At 29.3% G+C, this 19,477-nt stretch overlaps 3 protein-coding genes across 3 annotated transcripts in view; 1 reads left to right on the forward strand and 2 right to left on the reverse strand.

Annotated features, from left to right (window-relative positions):
* LOC125830992 (LOB domain-containing protein 1-like) overlaps positions 1-19,477 on the reverse strand; it is a 393,543-nt gene that overhangs the window by 60,079 nt on the left and 313,987 nt on the right. The window lies entirely within an intron of this gene.
* Positions 281-2,865, reverse strand: LOC125830991 (LIM domain-containing protein PLIM2c). The gene is made up of 5 exons (XM_049510188.1): positions 2,651-2,865; positions 1,938-2,040; positions 1,693-1,718; positions 1,182-1,271; positions 281-624 (listed from the first exon to the last, which is right to left on the reverse strand). The coding sequence occupies exons 1-5, from the start codon at positions 2,783-2,785 to the stop codon at positions 310-312; spliced, it is 669 nt and encodes a 222-aa protein (XP_049366145.1). The 5' UTR covers positions 2,786-2,865; the 3' UTR covers positions 281-309.
* On the forward strand, positions 13,680-14,209 carry LOC125831501 (putative two-component response regulator ARR20). Its single transcript, XM_049510678.1, is given in 4 exon segments — positions 13,680-13,773; positions 13,852-13,925; positions 14,031-14,126; positions 14,129-14,209. Coding segments are annotated over 4 exon segments (345 nt in total).

Consider the following 19,477-nt stretch of genomic DNA (forward strand, 5'->3'; position numbering starts at 1 on the left):
AAAGGGATTCAACATCTACTATATGTAACCTGCCTCGTCTTTGGCCTTGACTTGTTGATTTGGACAATGACACATAGGAATATTATCTAACAAATCATTGTATAATCAAAAATAGTTAAACTCTCAAACATGTTTACAAACTAGACACCAAGTCTAAAAGGGGGGAAAATCAAGTTTTTGTCATCAAAAGTATAACAAGACTTTTAATCACATGAATATACTTGGATTTCAAATGCAAAAACCCTTTTCAAAATTTTCAGAAAACACAAACAATTAATCAATAAATTTAAGTGCATAATTAGGGGTTGATCAAGATTGCTCCTTATCATCATTAGGTTCCTTCTCATCTGCCTTGTCATGATCATTTGCCTTGTTATCATCCTTAGCAGGCTTGTCGTCGTCGTTATTATTATCATCATCATCAACAGGTGTTACAGCACTCTTCTTGTTAGTAGTAGCCTTGAGGACATGTTGGTAACTTCCTTTCTCCATGAAAAGTTGAGCAAAATGGTGCTTGCAATAAAGAACTCCATCAAGTGCAGCATATGTTGCATGAGTTAAGGCACAACCTCCATGAGCACACTTGAAGCATGATTTGTGAAATGCTTCTCCCTCCAATATTACCTATATATCAATCATTGCAGTGACGAAATCATGATTTTCACCAAGAGTTTTTAGATAATGAAAAGTAAACGCATGAACAAGTCAAGAGGATTCAACAACTACAACAAATAAACAATGTAATTAATTTTCTGTCGAAGGGGTTCATCTGACCTTACCTGGCTTCGCCCCTGAATCATCATTATATTATGAGACAAAAAAACATTAATCATGTTGATAAAGTAGTTGGTAGAATAAGAGTCATTTTTCAAAAATTAACATGATTAATGTTACCTACATGATTTCAATTATAATAGCGGCGGAGTCACGATTTTTACTAAGAGTGTTCAAGATGAAAAGTAAACACATGAACAAGTCAAAGGGGTCCAATATATCAATTGTATATACATAAAAAAATAAATTAAGTTAAATCATGAATAAATAGTATAATTCATTTTCTACGGATAACCTTGCCTGACTTCACCCCTGAATCATCATTATATTATGAGAAAAAAAAGATTAACATATAGATAAGTTCTGTTTAGTACGATAAAAATCATTTTTCGAAAAAAAATTCATACCTTTTCAAGAGGGTAAACAGTTTTGCTGCAAGCAGCACATTTGTCTTGGGTTCCAGAGAACATTGCAGAGACTTTGCTTGGAGCCTTTGCCTACACAAAATATTAAGGCATTTAACCATTTGGAGGATTGAAGTAAATAATACTACTATTTGACTCAATTTATGTAACACATTTTTTTTTTGAGTTCATTAAAAGAATAATTCACATTTCTATAATTAGAAAGAATTGAACTTTTAAATTCTATTTTTATCTTTAATGAAATGATTTACGATCAGACAAATATCAAGATTTGTTTTAGATTATAACATTTCAATTTATTTTTTAACTTTGTTTCAAGTCAAATGGTGCGACATAAATTAAAACTAATTACTGAAAGTATATCTTATATTTTAGTTCCAAACAGTTTAACATTGATTATATATATCTATATGATCAATTATTTTTCATTATTTGATAAAATTAATATTAAAAAAAAAAAAACAGAGAAATGTGTGTGTGTCCAATAACGTACCAGAGAACTTTCCTTCTCAGACTTGGCTGCATAAATTATAAAAAAAATAAGGTTAAAAATAATAACAATTATATAATATAATTAATTAAATAAATTACGTAAGGTTGTGGTGGAATGGTAGGTACTCCCTCATTCTTAATCAGAGATTCATAGATCTCGGGTTTGAGTTTAGATAACGCTTTATCCTCAACGTGAGACATTTTGGTAATAATAAACTAAGTATGAGAAAAGGCAAGATGTCTTACAAGAAGTCTGAAAGTTTTTGCTAAAATTTCCAGATTCCTTAAAAAGTTGTTCGAAATGTGGCTTGCAATAGAGGACTCCATCCATAGAGGAGTAGTTGCTCATCTACATGACAAAAACATCACAATGAGCACAAATGCGAAGCTAGGATTTCAACTCTACGAGTTTTGAATTTTATGATGATGATTTTAAGTGATAATAACTTGATTCTAGGTTTAATATTTGTACATATTTAATAAATTTATTAACACAGGTTCGGCCAAATCCGCATGCAGGCTACTAACTCCGTCCCTGAGAATGATATAAGTGACAGTGAGATTTGAACCGAGGACATGATCTGTGTATTATCATGCATATGGAAATATTTATGATCACGAAAACACATTTTTATTTATTTAATTATGTTTATTTATCGGAGTAAATTAGCTCATGTAAAAACAAAAGAAAATTAAAGGACAAGAAAGCTAGAGATGGAAAAATAAGATCATCTTTTATCAAAGTAGAGCAAAAGAAAAAGAGTAGTAGAAGAAAAAGGTAATCATAGTTGTAACTTATTACTCTCTCCATTTCAATTTATCTTTATCTGTCTTACTTTCTCCTTCACATGTTGACAACCACATGATTCAAAAATCTTCTTTACATAACTCTATGTACATAAAGTCAGAATCAGATAAACAGATTAAAACGAAGTTGAGTAATAAAAACATATATATACCACAAGAGTGCCTTTGCAATGGCTACATTTGAAGCATGACTTATGAAAAGTAGCTCCATCAGCAGATAACAAATCAACAAAGTAAACTGTCTTATCACAAGCTTTGCATTTATCCAATGTCCCTGTGAATGCCATTTCCTTTTTATTTTTATTTTTTTAATAAAAAAATTCTTGAAACTCAATCTCAATAATAAAAACTTTTTCTCAATGAGAAATGGCTAAGAAAAATATTTCAAGGATCCTATTTCTCCTACTTATATCTAACAAAAACCTTCTTGGTCATTGAGATTAAACAAACGAATAAACTACTCACTGACTTTTTTCTATTGGAAATACTTAATTGAATTTTACTAGTACACAAAAAAACATGACACGTGTTTGGGAGATCCACTTCATAGGAGGTGAAATTGATGGAACTTAATTATTTGAACCCTAAAAAAATGTGGATATAATAATTCTCTTTAATTGGAGTGAAATGAGGTCCTTTTTCAACTCTTCACCATGAGAAATTTGTAGTATTTTTCCTCCTAGTTAGTTAAGTAACTTAATACCATAGCTACAATATCTCTTTCGTCATTTTGCGTATACTATTGTGACAATTTACATCCTACGTGATATATTTTATGAAGGAAAATTTAGTAATCCAGTAAAATAAAATAAGGTCTTAGTTTCCTATACTATTCGAACTTATTGTTCAATTTCTTATTTTCAACAAACTATTAGAGCTTGACTTACCATAGGATTTCTTCACATTAGTCTTATTTAATTAGATGATTAAAGATATCATAAATTTACGAGAAGAAACATTTCTTTTAAGTTGTAAAACAAAAAAAGAAAATGAGACTTAGATAAAGAGGAAAGCATTGCTAAGGAATTGATAAATTATTTATCAATACAATTAGAGCCGTCAAAACGGGTTTAGTCCATGAGACCGACCCAACCCCACTAGTTATTAGAGTAGGGTTGGGATAGGATTTTTCAAGCCCATTTAAAACTAGGGCTTATAAGCCTGGTCCACATAAGCCCTTGGCCCTTGAGGCTTGATCGGGGTTGGGCCGGGGTCGGCCCATGGGCCAAAACTTTTTATTTAAGGGTAACTTACAATAATCTCACTAGTATATAATCTAATTACTTAAATACACGCTATGTTGTAATATTATGAATTTTACCAGATTTTGGTACGTCCAAATACATGTATCTCGAAATATATGGACTCAAAATTAGGTTAATCTGTTCTAGATACACTCTATCCCAGTAGATTCGCACGTATACAGGATACATAGACAAATCTAGCGCCCTCGCCTCCCTCCCATCTTGCTTGTCACTCTTTTATCTCGCTCGTGTATCTGGTATGCGAGATACATGCTAATTACATTAGAGTTTTTGCTAGTGTTATTAAAACAACACCATTGTTTGCCGTATTTGATTTGAAAATCTTCTCATTTTCTTAATGTTATAGAATTATCAGTTTGAAAAGAAAAAAAAAGGGCAAGCCCGCCCCAGCTCTCGGTCCTTCTAGGGTTGGATTAAGCATTTTCATGCCCTTTCAAATGAAGGGCGGACCCGTACTAGCCCTTCAAATTCCTGTTCCCTGGACAACAAGGTTTAGGCCGGATGGGGCTGGACCTATTATGACCGAAATAAGCAGGTGTAATGCGGAAGCTAGCAAAGCAAACCTCGAAAGACCACGAGTAAGAAGACAAACGAGAAATATACCAAAAGACACAAAGATTTAACGTGGTTCAGTCAATCGACCTACGTCCACAAAGGAGATGAGCAATCCACTATATAAACATGAGAGTACAAAATATAGAGAGAAACAGCCTCAACCAATTCACTCGGAATACATGGGAGGTTCACACAAGTGATAACGTATCAAGCTTGCGACCCACAAATTCTCCCCCTAACCTAAACTCTCAAAGCCCTTAAGACTACATTGTGAATGCTGATTAAGTTAGAAGGAACAAAACTCTATTTATAGAGTCCTAAACCTTTTCCTACAAGAAAAGGACTAGCCAATCCAAAACCTTTTCCTAAAAAGGAAAACCTATTTATGGTAAAAAATTCAGGGTAAATAAGACCCAACAAATCTCCCCCTTGGCTTGAATTTCTGACAAAATAAATTTGTCCACCTTCTTCACATAATCTTCAACAGCTTGCTTCTCCTCTACATAATCTCCTCCATCAAATCTGTGTATCAACATAGAGAACCTCTCTAAAACAATTTTCTCCAACAAAAATCTTCATTACTGTCAAAAAGGTTGCGGCAAGAACTATGCCCGCCAAGATGAACACCCATCTTTCTAACGTGGTTCAATCATTAATTATCGAACCATTGAACCTGACTCCATCATTGAATCTGGCTCTGATACCACTTGTTATGACCGAAATAAGCAGGTGTAATGCGGAAGCTAGTAAAGCAAACCTCGAAAGACCACGAGTAAGAAGACAAACGAGAAATATACCAAACGACACAAAGATTTAACGTGGTTCGGTCAATCGACCTACGTCCAGAAAGGAGATGAACAATCCACTATATAAACATGAGAGTACAAAATATAGAGAGAAACAACCTCAACCAATTCACTCGGAATACATGGGAGGTTCACACAAGTGATAATGTATCAAGCTTGTGACCCACAAATTCTCCCCCTAACCTAAACTATCAAAGCCCTTAAGACTACATTGTGAATGTTGATTAAGTTAGAAGGAACAAGCCTCTATTTATAGAGTCCTAAACCTTTTCCTACAAGAAAAAGACTAGCCAATCCAAAACATTTTCCTAAAAAGGAAAATCTATTTATGGTAAGAAATTCAGGGCAAATAAAATCCAACAGGACCGGCCCTTTTTGACAGCTCTAAATACAATTAAGAAATATTTCACTAAAAAGGCATCATTGGGTGCTACCTCTAAAACTAATTAATGTTGTCGAACGTGATAATGTATGTGTCTTACCGGTGATGACTGATAATATTATTTGAAGTTAGAATTTGATTAATCTCTTGTATGTGTTGTGTGTTTATAAAGCATGTTGATTGGTCCTCGGACATAGCATGTGACTGATAATTGTTGGGATGACAATGCTTGTATGAGTAAACTATGAATTGTTGAAAAATGTCTTATATAATAACTTGTGATTGTCATATGTACTTGTAATATTCATTTGCACTAGCTGTATAGTGTACTGATACTATTTTTGTTATGCTCTTTTTGTGTGTATGTGTGTTTCAGGTTGATTAAATGTTGGTTGGGATGACAATTATTTATCATCAGCTTCTATATATCCTTTCCTCAGGCGGAGGTTGTGTCTTTTATTTTCTTACTAGTTACTCTGTATAGAAGCTCTTGTGCATGTCTAGACTGGATCCTTGAGAAAAATATTGTATGTTTTGAAAATAAAGACTATTTAAGTTTATCGTCTTGTAATTTAGTTTTTGTTTATATGAGGCCATTTTATTTAAATATTCAAAAAAAGAAGAAGGGGGAATAGATGGTAAAAATTCACCTATCAAATTAGAACCGAGTAGGTGCTCGCATGATACAATAAAGTGGATTTTGACAAAGAGCCAAGAGCTTAACTATCAACAATCTGTCAATGGAGTACCAAAGGTGATGTCATGGAGACAAAGGAGAAACACAGTAGAATTTTCAAAAGGGAAAATAGTGGGGTGAGTAAGGTTATCTAAGTGATTCAATTTTCTTCGTTGGGGGCTAATTTGGAAGAATGGAATGGAAAAAAAAAAAGAGGAAATAAAATACAATAAAGAAGGAAAAAAAATATAAAATGAGAGGAAAATACAATAATACTAAACAAAAAAGGAAGACAAATTGTAATGGAAAGTATAGAGTAGAGAGTTTAATTTAATCTCTTCAAGTATGTCTTTCACAAGGGTGAAGAATACCCTTTTATAGGATGTGGAAATCATCCTTTTACAATCTTAAATCAAATACGTTAGTACATCTTTAAGACTTACATTAAATAGATACATTACGTTAGGTTGTTGATGAAAAACAATATCCACAGTTAAATGGATTTGTAACAAAAATTATAATAAATATACATGCCAGATGGTAATGTGTATGTCTAACTATATGTTAAGAATATGGTTGTCTAATTTCAGGGTGGTATCTATTTAAATTCGGTTATTCTCCATTTCTCTTCTCTCCATTTTTCTTGTATTCCTATTTGAATATGTGACACATGACATAAGTTAAATTAAACTAAAAACTGCATAGACATATATACTTTACTACCATATGTATTATATTATTATTATCATCTATACTTTCAAAATATTACGTATTTTACTACTAATTAAGAATTTTCTATCATAAATTGAGAAAGATATATTGAGATACATGTATTTTAGCTACCAGATACACTAAAAGGCGAGTGAGACGGGGGAAAAGGCGAACGAGATTCATTATGTATCTACATGTGAATCACAATAGATACATGAATATGTATGTATCTGGTAGGAGAGTGGCGAGTGAGATTTATTATGTTTCCAGATACATGTGATTTCACTTAGATACAATGTATCTAGACAAAATACACCTAATTTGACCACATGTATCTCGAGATACATGTATCTAGACGTATCTGGACACACCAAAATCTTGTAAGATATGTAATATTGCAAACTAGAGTGTATTGAAGTAATTAGCTCCTAAACTAGTGAGATTACTCCTAAATTAAATGGCTAAGATCTGATTGCCCAAAGTAAATCTCTAATCATGATTTAGTTAATAAATACATTATATATTCCTTAAAAAACTATTGTAATCCCACAATCTTAGTGTCCATAAATATAGAAAAAATAGTTCTCTTCCTAAATTTTTATTACACGTGATGTTTCTTTTATTTCCTTTTTAAATTAATCTTTTTATTGCATTTTAGAGAAAATAGGTGAAATAAAATAGAAGAAATAATATGATATTCCTTTGGAACATTCTCTTAGCCTTAGTTATTGCTTAAGAGACGCGGCAATATTCCGTATAATTTCACGAGATGCCTCTCACAAGCAATAACTAATGTTGAAGAGAAAGTTCCAAAGAAAGTATTTCTCCAATTTATTTTCACCTCTTTTTCCCCTATATCCTCCCAAATGCAATAAAAAATTAATTTAAAAGGAAATTAAAATAAATATCTTGCATGAAAAAATTAGGAAGAAAACTTTTTTTCCCTTATATTTATAGATAAGATCATAATATGTTGTTAAAATTGTGGGATTACAATAAAATTCAAAATTAAATATATAAGTTTATATAAATCATGGTTAGAAATTTACTTTAGAAAATTAAATCTTAGCCGTTTAATTTAACCTAAAACATGTGTAACTAATCCAACTAAGATCTTGAGAAAAAATGGAGAGGAATTAAATCGTATTCATTATGCTATAAAGTAGTCTAAGGTGGATGGGGCTGTAATAAGACCCCATAAAATATAGATATGTAATTGATAATGGACTAATAGGTTGCATTTGCTATTTTCTCAAATAAGGACGTTAGGAAGCTTAGATAACAATCTAAATATTGTATCTCGAAAATTGATCCAAAAACTTTCTCCAATTCAAGGTCTAAAACTCAAATTAAAATGTGATGTGAAATGTCAAAACCCAAAATCAAAAATATTTATTACTCCTAGGGTCCTTCACAATAGCAAGACCCACGTTGGAAAACTCAAAACGTTAATTCGAGGTTGTTTTGACACAATATTGACCACATACAATACTTTTTCCTCAATTTAACTACTCCCTCCGTCCCATTTTATGTGAGGTGCTTTGATTCGGCACGGAATTTAAGAAAGAAAGAAAGACTTTTAAAACTTGTGATCCAAAATGAATGATAGAAATTTGTGTGGCTATAAATAATTTTATTAAAGGTAAAATAGATATTTTATAGTCAAATTATTACTTAATATAGAAATGTGTCATTCTTTTTGGGACTGACTAAAAAGGAAAGTAAGTCATATAAATTAGGACAGAGGGAGTAGTAATTAATCCAAACATCTGAATAACCCTTGCACCCCTTAGAATTATCTATCTACTTGCTTTATAACTCTAATCATATATTTGTTACTAATCTTAGTCGGCCTATGATGCCTACTAGTACATAGTGTTTGTATTGCCGCTATTTCTGTACTTTTTTTTAGAGTAGACTGTGATCCAAAGGCGTCTACTAGACCCTCTACATTTAGTTGAGTTGCATTCAAATCTAAGCTACTTTCGTTCAGGCTGCTGCATATGCTCTTTCTTCTGATGGTTTTCTTTCTAGATATTGATTTTAAACATTTTAGTTAGATATTTTAGTAAGATGACTTTCACATTTTTGGGATGTAATATTTTAGACTTCCGTTATTTTATTTTAATTTATTTATCTGAAGTTTTATTATGACGTAGTGTAGATGATAGTCATAGTGGTTTGATTGTGACAATATACTTTAAGCAATTATTTAGCCATATAATAATAAGAACTCAATTTAGATCACCAAAAACTTTTAAAGATATCACGTGTGAGATCTTAACGCTTACAAATAAAGGCCTCAATTAACTAATATATTATATTAAGGAGTGCAAATAGGAAAAAGAGCACAATTGTGAAGATGAAAAAGTGACCTAGTGGTGAATAGAGTGGGTTCATGAGAATCATGAAGTCTCATGTTTAAATTTTGGCAGAGACAATCTAGGTGATTTTTTCTCATATATTCTTGTCTTAGTGAACAGAGTTATCCGATCTTTGTTACTTGTGGATGGTGATATAAATCCCATACATTTTGTCGGCATGCACACAAATTTACCTTAGACACCACAATGATAAAAAGAAGTGGCAAAGAAGTACGTAAAATCCCCTTTAAGATAAAAGGTTATGTAGGTATTAGTTATACTTATACATGTATTAGTTATGCAGGGTTTAAAAATACATGTATTAGTTATGCAGGATTTAGTTATACATGTATTAGTTAGATAGAGTTTAGTTATGTAGAGATTACAATATATTAGTGAACTAATTTTTTATTCTTAATTTAAAAAATAATTAGTGACCTAATATTTATTATAGTCATTAAAATAACTAACTATATAAATAACACATTAAAATTAAATAAACACCAATAGCTAAAAATAATAAAGTAAATAACAAATAATTAAATAATTTGTATTCAATAGGATTAATCAATTAATCAATAGGTAATTTAAATTAAAATAAATAACAAATAACTAAAAAAACTAAAACTTATATTGGCCATGTGTTGTAGAGAAACTAAGCAAAGAAATTGATTACAGATAATAGTCATTGCTGTACCGCCAGAGGAAAAAATTAATAAGAATTTAGTTGTGATTGACTTAGCATGTAATAACTATTTGATTTGTTGTAAATTATTATACATTTAAAAGTAAATTGATAGGTAAAGGTGTAATTTACTAGTTTAATGCATGTATAACTAATACCCATATAACTTATTTCACCTTTTATCCCACATAAATTATACATAGATTTAATTTCCTCATAAGTTATAAAAGTTTTAGTTATATAGGATTACAAAAAATACAACCAAACACCGTATACATGAATAACTTTTATACAACATTTGAAATCTATTAACCAAACATTGTATAAAATTAATACATAAATAATTTTATTCTAATTGCAAATCAAACATGATATTAAATTAATACATGAATAACAAAGTTATTCATACATTAGTTATAGATTAAATCAGCTACCAAAAGACCCCTATGATTATAAAAAAAAGTATGTAAATCCCCTTAAGAATGTAAATAAATGCACACTAATTTCATTCCGTTCTTTATGTAAGTTATCCAAGATTTATCATGTAGTTGATAATTAACCAATTCCCCATTTTATGTAGTTATCTTTTTTTTTTCCCCCATTTTATGTAGTTATCATATGACGTTTGAATAGACTATAACAAAGGCTAACTTTAAAACCATATTTATCCATATAATTAAAGAATGATTTTGAGCTCCAACCGCACACAAATAGGGACATAATTAGAAAATTTATGGGAAACTACATAAATGGGCCATAAAATCTAAAATAATTATAAGTTTATACCTAAACTTAAAGTAATTCCTGAAATACTCATTCTCTCATAAATAATTACAACTCATACCCCCACATTAAGGCTGATAATTTTTGCTTAACTGATACTTAATCAATATCATATATTGTATTGATATCATTAAGACTAATAATTTTCGCTTAACTGATACTAAATCAATATCATATATTGTATTGGTATCAGTAAAGTTGATAATTTTATTGTATTGGTATCAGTAAGGTTGATAATTTCTTTTAACTTGATACTATATCAGTATATATATACTATATTGGTATCATTAAAGTTTCTTGTTTAGAAATTACTCATTAGTCAATGATACTATAAGAGTATATATAAATATTTTATGGTATCATTAAGGTTTCTTGTTCAGAAATTATTCATTAGTCAATGATACTATAAGAGTAAATTACTCTTATAGTATCATTGATTAATAAATAATTTCTGAACAAGAAACCTTAATGATACCAATACAGTATATATATACTGATTTAGTATCAATTAAGCGAAATTATCAGCTTTAATGATACCAATACAATATATGATACTGATTTAGTATCAGTTAAGCGAAATTATCAGCCTTAATAATACAAATACAATATATGATACTGATTTAGCATCAATCAAGAGAAATTAGTTAGTGGTATATAGTGTAATTATTTAGCGGGGTATGAATATAAATAAATATATGTTTGTAATTATTTTACTTTTACGGGGTATTTGCTTAGTCTCCCCAAAATTTATTTATCAACAAGTGTTAAATAGGAAAAAGGCTAGTTGAATAAAGAAGGCATAATACATAAATATGTCCTTTAACTTGGCTTCAAATCACATTTATGCCCTTCAACTTTGGGTCTGCACAAGTAGACACTTAAACTTGTATAAAGTTGAACAAATAGACACACATGTCCTACATGCCATTTTTGTCCTACGTGGTGTCCTATGTGTATTGTGTAGCACTCATGTGTCTACTTGTTCAAGTTTATACAAGTTTAAGTGTCTACTTTTGCATACCCAAAGTTGAAGGGCACAAATGTGAAATGAGGTCAAGTTAAAGAGTCCATTTATGTATTTTGTCAATAAAGAATTACAGAAAAATGACTAGCATAAATATTCTCTGAGAAGCATACACATAAGTGTATTCCCTTCTCTATGAAACAAAGAAACCCAAGAGAACTAAAAACTTAAAGAGCATTGGCTGATAAGATATGTATTTTGAGAGTTTCATTAGTCGTGTTTCTTCACCTTTACATGGCCTAAGCTCTTAGTTGATAATTGTAAACACATATTTTGAATCCATGTTAATTTGAGTTGAACGATTTGTTTAGCATACACAATTAAATAAGTCTATTTTACTAAATTCAAGCCTATGATTCATTTTATCTTGACGACCCAAATTCATAACACGTGTTAAAGCGATGTAATAATATATTCAAATTTGGCCAATAGGATCAATGCTAACAAATTGCTTGATGTCTGACAAGAACCAATCAAAATAAGGCAAGAGAATTCATTTACATTTGGATCGTCTACTTGCTCCATCTATAAATAAGAGATTACATATGACCCAAATTCATAATACGTGTTAAAGCGATGTGATAATACATTCAAATTTCGCCAATAGGATCAATGCTAACAAATTGCTTGATGTCTGAAAGTAACCAATCAAACTAAGGCAAGATAATTCATTTACATTTGGACTGTCTACTTGCTCCATCTATAAATAAGAGATTACATATGATCCAAATTCGTAACACGTGTTAAAACGATGTGATAATACATCCAATTGGGCCAATAGGATCAATGCTAACAAATTGCTTGATGTCCAATCTAAATAAGGCAAGATAATTCATTTACATTTGGACTGTCTACTTGCTCCATCTATAGATAAGAGATTACATATGACCCAAATTCATAACACGTGTTAAAGCAATGTGATAATACATTTAAATTTGGCCAATAGGATCAATGCTAACAAATTGCTTGATGTCTGAAAGTAACCAATCAAAATAAGGCAAGATAATTCATTTACATTTGGACAGTCTACTTGCTCCATCTTTAAATAAGAGATTACATATGACCCAAATTCATAGCACGTGTTTAAGTGATGTGATAATACATCCAAATTTGGACAATAAGATCAATACTAACAAATTGCTTGATGTCTGATAGAATGCAATCAAAATAAGACAAGAGAATTCATTTACATTTGGACTGTCTACTTGTTCCATCTATAAATAAGAGATTACATATGACCCAAATTCATAACACGTGTTAAAGCGATGTGATAATATATCCAAATTTGGACAATAAGATCAATTCTAACAAATTGCTTAATGTTTGACAGGAACCAATCAAAATAAGGCAATAGAATTCATTTACATTTGGACTGTCTACTTGCTCCATCTATAAATAAGAGATTACATATGACCCAAATTCATAACACGTGTTAAAGAGATGTGATAATATATCCAAATTTGGCCAGTAAGATCAATGCTAACAAATTGTTTGGTGTCTGACAAGAACCAATTAAAATAAGGCAAGAGAATTCATTTACATTTGGACTGACTACTTTCTCCATTTATAAATAAGATATTACATATGACCCCAATTCATAACACCTGTTAAAGCGATGTGATAATACATCCAAATTTGGCCAATAGGATCAATGCTAACAAATTGCGTGATTTCTGACAGGGGCCAATCAAAATAAGACAAGAGAATCCATTTACATTTAAACTGTCTACTTGTTTATCTATAAATAAGAGATTACATTGCTTTCTCTGAACATTCAACAAGTATTACAAAAGGCATTAATTAACATCACTTTATAGCTCTTCAAAGGAGGAATACTTAGAGTTCTACCTCGATATCAACTTGAAACAACGAGGTGTTCACCAACTTATTAAGATTAAGGCACAACATAAATTGTTTGTTTCAAAAAAATTATGGAAGAACGAGAGCAGAGAAGGCTACGCATAAAATGGACACCGAATCTTAATAAGAAATTCAATGAAGCTATCCGCAGATTAGGAGAAAAAGGTATGTATTTCTAAGAATAATTTCTTCTTAATTTAGTTTTTTTTTTAACTATTGAATCCTCATCTTTCGTCGATGTAGCCACTGCCATACCGATCTTGGAGTATATGAATGTGCCACAATTAAAGCGCAAACAGGTTGAGAACCGTCTACAGGTATCTAAATTTTCTTTGGACTCATTTAAGATCTTAGTTAGCATCTAATCATAGATGAAATATATTCAAGTGTAAATTGCTTTAATATTTTTGTTCCTTCTGCAGCAATACAGAGTACAGAAACGACAAGCTCAACTAGCTCAACATGCTTCTTCTTCTTTACTTCTAGGAAATCATCCTAATGTACTAAATTCTCATGAGTTCCTTATGAACTTCAACACACCACCTCAAGAATCATCCTTACCCCAAACACATGCAATACCTTCATTAGTTCCACCAAATGAGTTCTTTACAGGATTGGATGAGTTGATTCAAAAGCTTGAATTCGACCTCTATTCCAAAATGAGCGAAAATCATTTCAATGTATTGAAAACAAATGATCTAACTATGAACTTCAATGAACCACATCAAAATGTATATTTACAGGTCATTCCACCAAATGATTTGTTCACAAGTTTGGAACATTTCTTTGGTAGCAGCCCAACTCAAGATAATATCTCCATAAGGTTAGTATCAATATACAAACAAAATAAATACTTAGTTTATGATTAATTTTTATCAATTTATAGTATTGTATATTGTTGCCAACAGGAATCAGAATCCTTGATATACACAAATGCATTTCTGGAGCATTTTGAGGAATTTTTATTGGGGAAATGGAATGCAATGGAGAAAGATGTTTGATAATTTTTCATTGTTTTAAACTTTTAAGGACTAAGTGAAGATATCCTTTTATTTTCTGTGTACTCATAAGTTTGGGATCTCCTTCTTGAATCTATTTTTATTTTCTTCTATGAACTTGTCTTAATTAATTAATTTTAATAAAAATAATATTTTATTTTTTAGTAAAAGGATATTGTTTTATCGGCTAATGTTATGTTTCATTAATGTTTCCTCTACATAATTAATTAGCGGTAAATATATTATTGCTTTTAAACAATTGTTATTAATGTCCCTTTTTATAATAGTTATATTAGTATACGTACCTGCGCATTGCCCAAATATATTAATTTTAATTATTTTTATTTCAAAAACATCAAAGAGTTCAAATATTTACATGTTTATTCTTTATTATTTTTATGTTGTATTAATAAATTAACTTTTTCTCCATATTAACAATTTATCAATTCTAGCTTTCCACGTGAAATATTACATATCATTAGATTAAATAACATGTTAGAACATTTTAAATTATTTTTTTTCTAATCCAAAGGGTTAAAAAAATAAATTTACAGTCTTAAATTCATATAAAATTATAATCGCAAAATGATTTAAAATAGAGTGAATATAAACTAATTTAATAATAATACAAACATGTACATAAAATTCTATACAAAATTAATATATATATTACATATTTTTTATATTAAAAGTAGGAAGCATCAAAGTGCAAAGTTGGATTACCATTTTACCACTACACTAAATTATTTTTTAATAAAAAACTAATTAATTAAATATTAAATGTTTCTAAAAAAATTAAATGATCATTTTTCATTCACTAAATTAACATTGTTCTAATAACTTATGCTTAGAAATTAAATTACTACGCAAACATTAATATTTCAATGCACAAAAAATTAATAACAGATCTTTTTAGGAATTTCAAAGGTTATCTTAAAATTTACAAGCAATTTAATACTCCCTCTATCCTTAATTACTTGTCTACTTTTCCTTTTTTAGTTGTCCCTAATTACTTGTCCATTTTGACAAATCAAAAAAAGAATTTTTTTTTTTACCTATTATACCCTCAATTAATTACTTTGAAAAAGGTAGACTTTCTTGAAAATCTTAAGTTTTTAATTCATCCACTTCATAATTAATAGGGGTAAAATGACAAACTTATTACGTCAATTATTGTTTTCTTAATAGGTGTGTCAATTCAAAAATGGACAAGTAATTAGGAACAGAGGGATAGTGGTTCATGTATTAGCAAAAATTCATGTTTTCAAGAAAAAATGTTAATATTCTCATGCATTTATTTCATGATTTGCACTTATTTAACTCTTGACTATACACATTTTCTTATAAATTTTGAATATCCCTACATTTTTCATCTATAAATATGAAAAATATTGAAGTAAACAATATCATGTGATATACAAGGAATGGGCAAGCTAAGATTTGGGGGATCAATTTCTTTAGGAAGGAACAGAGCATTCTTTACTCTCTTTTTTTAAGAACAAAGGTGAATGATCTTCTGGAAGAAAACATCATCATATGTACAAAAATCAATTAGATATGCTTTTTTTTAGTACATAATTTTTCTTCTTTGAATGTAAAATAAAAGGTCATGTATCAAAATATAAGATCATAACACTTTCATTTACTAATATACTTGTGTGATGTAATTTGTAAAAAAAATACTAATTATGATTCACTTGATCTTTTTAACAATTAAATTATTATACTATATTATTTGATAATTAAAGTTATTTAATTTGTTCTTATGGATTTATTACTTATATATGATTATTTTTGTTGGGGGTGGGGGGGTGGGGGTGTAATTAAAATAGAATGTATAAAACTATATTTCTTTTTATCAATTTTATCTATAGGGGTGTACAAGAATGAAACATGATGAATAATTTGAGATGGAGAAAGTAACATATAATTAAATTATTAGTAACTTCTTTAATTCACGGAAGAAATAGTGATATAAATGTTTATCCTTATTTATTTATTTTCATTTTGTCTCATTTTGAGAAATGCAAGTTCAATTGTTTAACTTTTGATATTTTAAGTTGTCACTCCGTTGATGCTATGTTTCTGTATTCTAAGTTCATTTTTGAAAAAAATAATTTGGTAGGATTCAATACTTTATATGATCTCTTAATAATAATAAAAAAAACTAATTATTAATTGTAGCCTTCATTTTATTTTAATTAACTCTACGAAATGACTATCAAATTCTTTTCATTTTTTTTATCTTTCTTCTTTTCTCTGAACTTTGTCTTGCAGGTAATTAACATATGAGATAAGAATATACATATATTAATTTGTGTTTATAATTATAGTATTTTAAATTACTAAATATTCTCATCTTTTCTTTCATTTGGAGAAGAGATACTTTGTTGTCATTTTTAATTTGTTATTGATATCCAAAAGTAGATTCCAAATATTTGAACTAATTTATTTGAAAATGAACAATATTCATGTAATTTAATTATAAAACTATTTTTTATACAATGATAATTTGAAACAATTTATGCCAATTTAGATGGGGTACACGTGCAACGCACGTGTTCGAAAACTAGTATATATATAAAAAAAAATTATCTTCCATGTTGAATCAAACCCATTTTGTCAAAATTGTAAACAAAAAAAATATTTAAAAATAATATTATTCAATATTTGGGATTTGTCTTTAAAATGCACAAAAATTCAAAAAATTTGAAAAGATTTTATTCAGAAGATATGATTTCAAGATTTTTAGATGTTAGTAATACAAATAAAACAATAAACAAATTCAAAAAAATCAAAAAAGTTTCCTATAAAAAAAGATTTTTAGATGCTAATAATACAAATGAAACAGTAAACAAATTCAGATTTATTTTTTTTACTATATTAAAAGATTCTTTTTCTTATTTTTAAAGCTTTCACGATCACATTATTCAATGATTTGAGAAGTCCAACCAAACCTTAGTAATCTAATTTCTACAAGATTGAGATAAAAATTGAACATATATATAAATAAAAACATCTTTGAACAAACAAAATAATTACATGTGGATTATTAGAGAATATCTCTCGGTGTTTGAATTATTCTATAATTATGATAAAGTTGGGAAAGTGCAACCATCTTTAAAACTACAAGTATTATATTCAAATTTGAACTTTTATTTTTTAAAACTAATTAGTCACTATCAATTCAAAACATAAATAATTTTATAATATTAAAAATATCTAACTTATAATTTTTTAAATAATTTTCTATTTTCTAATTATACAAAAAAATTTAAATTATGTATTTTTAAAATAATGTCCTAATTCTTCGTTATAAAAAAATAATGTAAAAATTAGGCAAATCACATAGTATGAGAAAGAAATTACTTCCTATCCCTACTCTTTCATTAATTACCAAAAATCCCTTTTTTAGTGTCTTTCGGATACATAATATAGCAGCGCGGATACTTTAATTAATAAAGGGCGGATACTTAAATTATTAAGTTGTTGACACGGATACTTTAATTAATAACGGGCGGATACTTAAATTAACGGGCGGATGCATAATATAGCAGCGCGGATACTTTAATTAATAACGGGCGGATACTTAAACTAATAAAGTATCCGGTTAAGTTGAATTGGGGGAAAATAAGGGATTTTTGTATTTTCGTAAAAGAGTAGGGAAATATTGAGAATAAGTAAAGTAATGTTGTGTACTTAAGTAATTTGTCCAAAAATAATCTTAATTTTGAATTTGCTCGGATCTAATATTTTGAATCACTACGAATGTACAATTATTAATCCATCACATATAACCATGTTATGACTTTTCCTGACTACAATTTCAGTCATACAAACAATTAAACTTCACACTTTTAAAGTTATTCAGACAATATAATGCACATAGTCACAATCATCAAATTTTGTCACTAAATCATCAAGTCATATTCATTACATTTATACGCACCATAGATGACCACTAGCTGAATATCAATGCATTTACATAGCCTCCAAGGCCATATATCAATTGAAACCTTTTTGGTTTCAACTTCCTTTGTTTGTGTCATTTCAATCGTGACAATGACATTCAGTTCCCTTTGTTGAGATACCAATTGAAATAGATATCAATTGAATTCAATCTATACAAGCAAGACAACAGACCACACGAAAGAAATGAAGAAGTGAAATAATGTCCTAGAATGCTTCATAACTCCCTGAAGATTAAATGTGGACATCAACACACCAATCTCCAGGACTCTATTTGATATTTGCTCTTGTACTAGAAGACCAGTAACCTAGGCTTTGATGCCAAATTATAACAAGCAAACTGTCGGGCACCTACTCTAACATTTATATAGGAGAATTCTTACCAACCATTTTAAAATTGATAATGCAGAATAAACAAAATATCAATTTATCATCTTATTTAAATAAAAAGAGTTAGTCCCAACCTTGTTTTAAATGAAATACTATTGAAATATACAACTTAAACATTCTCCTTAGGAACTAGTTAAACATGTACAAAAACTTCTAAGAGAATATAATATCTAGAATATTGATTTCAAATGAGTTCCTTATGGAACTTCAACAAACCACCTCAAGAGCCATACTTACCCCAAGCACATGCATTACCTTATTTAGTTCCACCAAATGAGTTCTTTACAGGGTTGAATGACTTTATCCAAAATCTTGAACTTGACCTAAATTTTAAAATGATACTCCCTCCGTCCCTATTTACTTGTCCATATTTCCTTTTTTAGTTGTCCCTATTTAGATGTCCATTTTGACAAATCAAGAAAGGACAACAAATTTTTTCCTATTATACCCTTATTTACACTTCTTGAAAATTGTAAAAGTGTATGTTTGTTTCCCTCAAATTTATTTTACTT

This window comes from Solanum verrucosum, unplaced genomic scaffold (assembly GCF_900185275.1).
Source record: "Solanum verrucosum unplaced genomic scaffold, falcon-dt-bn FXZP01000049.1, whole genome shotgun sequence".
Lineage (NCBI taxonomy): Eukaryota > Viridiplantae > Streptophyta > Magnoliopsida > Solanales > Solanaceae > Solanum > Solanum verrucosum.